The sequence below is a fragment of the Eriocheir sinensis genome, unplaced genomic scaffold, assembly GCF_024679095.1.
Source record: "Eriocheir sinensis breed Jianghai 21 unplaced genomic scaffold, ASM2467909v1 Scaffold103, whole genome shotgun sequence".
NCBI classification, from domain to species: Eukaryota; Metazoa; Arthropoda; class Malacostraca; order Decapoda; family Varunidae; genus Eriocheir; species Eriocheir sinensis.
The window spans coordinates 415001-417500 of record NW_026110330.1 but is presented as its reverse complement, the minus strand read 5'-3'; the positions used below and the strand labels follow the sequence as shown (position 1 = coordinate 417500).

The window sequence follows — 2500 nt, the reverse complement described above, 5'->3', positions numbered from 1 at the left end:
TGTGTGTGTGTGTGTGTGTGTGTGTGTGTGTGTGTGTGTGGTTGTGTGTTTGTGTGTTTGTGTGTCTCTGTGTGTGTGTGTGTGTGTGTGTGTGTGTGTGGTTGTGTGTTTGTGTGTTTGTGTGTCTGTGTGTGTGTGTGTGTGTGTGTGTGTGTGTGTGTGTGTGTGTGTGTGTGTGTGTTTGTGTGTCTCTGTGTGTGTGTGTGTGTGTGTGTGTGTGTGTGTGTGTGTGTGTGTGTGTTGATAGTTTCACATACATACATACACACACACACACACACACACACACACACACACACACACACACACACACACACACACACACACACACACACACACACACACACACACACACACACACACACACACACACACACACACACACACACACACACACACACACACACACACACACACACACACACACACACACACACACACACACACACACACACACACACACACACACACACACACACACACACACACACACACACACACACACACACACACACACACACACACCATCTGAAAATATCTCTCACTCTCTCTCTCTCTCTCTCTCTCTCTCTCTCTCTCTCTCTCTCTCTCTCTCTCTCTCTCTCTCTCTCTCTCTCTCTCTCTCTCTCTCTCTCTCTCTCTCTCTCTCTCTCTCTCTCTCTCTCTCTCTCTCTCTCTCTCTCTCTAACACGTAAACACAAATAAACAAACAGATAAAAAATACCCAATAAAAATATGCCTAGAAAACAGACTAACTGGCAACCTTGACCGAGGGGGCAGGTGATCGGAGACTATATAAGGGGGGTGTCAGGGGGAGGGAGAGCTCAGTGTGCCAGAGGAAAGAGACCAAGTAACACCATGTGGATCACTAGGCGGGTGAGTGAGTGAGAGAGAGAGAGAGAAAGAAAATAACTGTTCAGTCTTATATTTCGGCATTTTATAACATTTTGATAAGCTAAACGTGAGAGAGAGAGAGAGGACGTTGGGAAAGGCCGTCATATTTCCCAAAAAATAATAATAATAATACTAATAATTTTGTGACATCCGGGGTACCAGAGTGCGCCTCCCCCAGGGGTCCCCACGTGCCCAATTCCCCCCCCCCCTCCCCCAGGCCCCAGGGAAGGGTAGGGGAGCGCTGGTTGGTCCGTGGTTCAAATCTCCAGTGTGGGGTTTCGAAGCAAGGCCAACTGGTTCTCAGGTCGACATGTTAGCCAGAGAGAGAGAGAGAGAGAGAGAGAGAGAGAGAGAGAGAGAGAGAGAGAGAGAGAGAGAGAGAGAGAGAGAGAGAGAGTGGAATGAAAAAGAAAAGAGAGAGAGAGAGAGAGAGAGAGAGAGAGAGAGAGAGAGAGAGAGAGAGAGAGAGAGAGAGAGAGAGAGAGAGAGAAAGCATATACCCTCCGTGGCTCAGTGACCTCCCCACCCGGTGACCTACATTTCCCAGTTTCACGAATTCCAGAGGTACAAAAATAAATGCACTTAAGACTCAATTTCAGTGGACTTCAAGTGGATTCCCGCCCTAAAGACAACACTAATGGGTGACTCTATACCTACGCTTGACCTCAGGGCTTAAATCCGTCACACTAACCCCGTGGGAACCTGCGTATTCGCTAACCCGGATGTTTCACCAGGTTATTGCCCCGGGGTGATAGGTCAGATTTCGCTCCGACTTTCTGTGTGACGGAGTTGCGCGCGGAGGCTAGGCGTATCTATAGTGTATGCCCGAAGCTTCATCTGTATATAGACAGTTAGATTAGCCAGTTTGGGAAGTTACAAGATGAGGAATTCGTGGTTAAGTTGAAATTACTGAAGGAAAACATCAGTGAATTTGGTGCGCCAGAAAAATCCTTGAAAAATTCCTGGATTGCGTCGTGTTAGAATCATTGTGTTAGGAGCATTGAATAGCATTAGGATCATAGTTTTACGATCGAGGCTTAAAACTACTGAGGAAAAACATCAGTGAGATCGATCCCTCAGAAAGATCCTTGACAAATTCCTGGATTGCGTCGTGTTAGAATCATTGTGTTAGGATCATTGAATAGCATTAGGATCAGTCTTAGGATCGAGGCTTAAAACTACTGAGGAAAAACAGCAAAGAGTTCGATCCCTCAGAAAGATCCTTGACAAATTCCTGGATTGCGTCGTGTTAGAATCATTGTGTTAGGATCATTGAATAGGATTAGAATCATAGTCTTAGGATCGAGGCTTAAAACTACTGAGGAAAAACATCAGTGAGATCGATCCCTCAGAAAAATCCTTGACAAATTCCTGGATCGCGCCGTGTTAGAATCATTGTGTTAGGATCATTGAATACCATTAGAATCATTGTCTTAGGATCGAGGCTTAAAACTACTGAGGAAAAACATCAGTGAGATCGATCCCTCAGAAAAATCCTTGACAAATTCCTGGATCGCGCCGTGTTAGAATCATTGTGTTAGGATCATTGAATACCATTAGAATCATTGTCTTAGGATCGAGGCTTAAAACTACTGAGGAAAAACAG

General features: G+C 45.5%; 1 protein-coding gene across 1 annotated transcript in view; it reads left to right on the top strand.

Moving 5' to 3' along the window:
• The first annotated feature begins 830 nt into the window (after positions 1-830).
• Positions 831-2500, top strand: part of LOC126989027 (CAR1 transcription factor-like) — a 6202-nt gene continuing 4532 nt past the window's right edge. The window contains exon 1 of the mRNA XM_050847555.1: positions 831-876. Coding sequence (XP_050703512.1) covers positions 859-876 — 18 coding nt within the window. The 5' untranslated portion in view covers positions 831-858. The remainder of the gene's footprint in view (positions 877-2500) is intronic.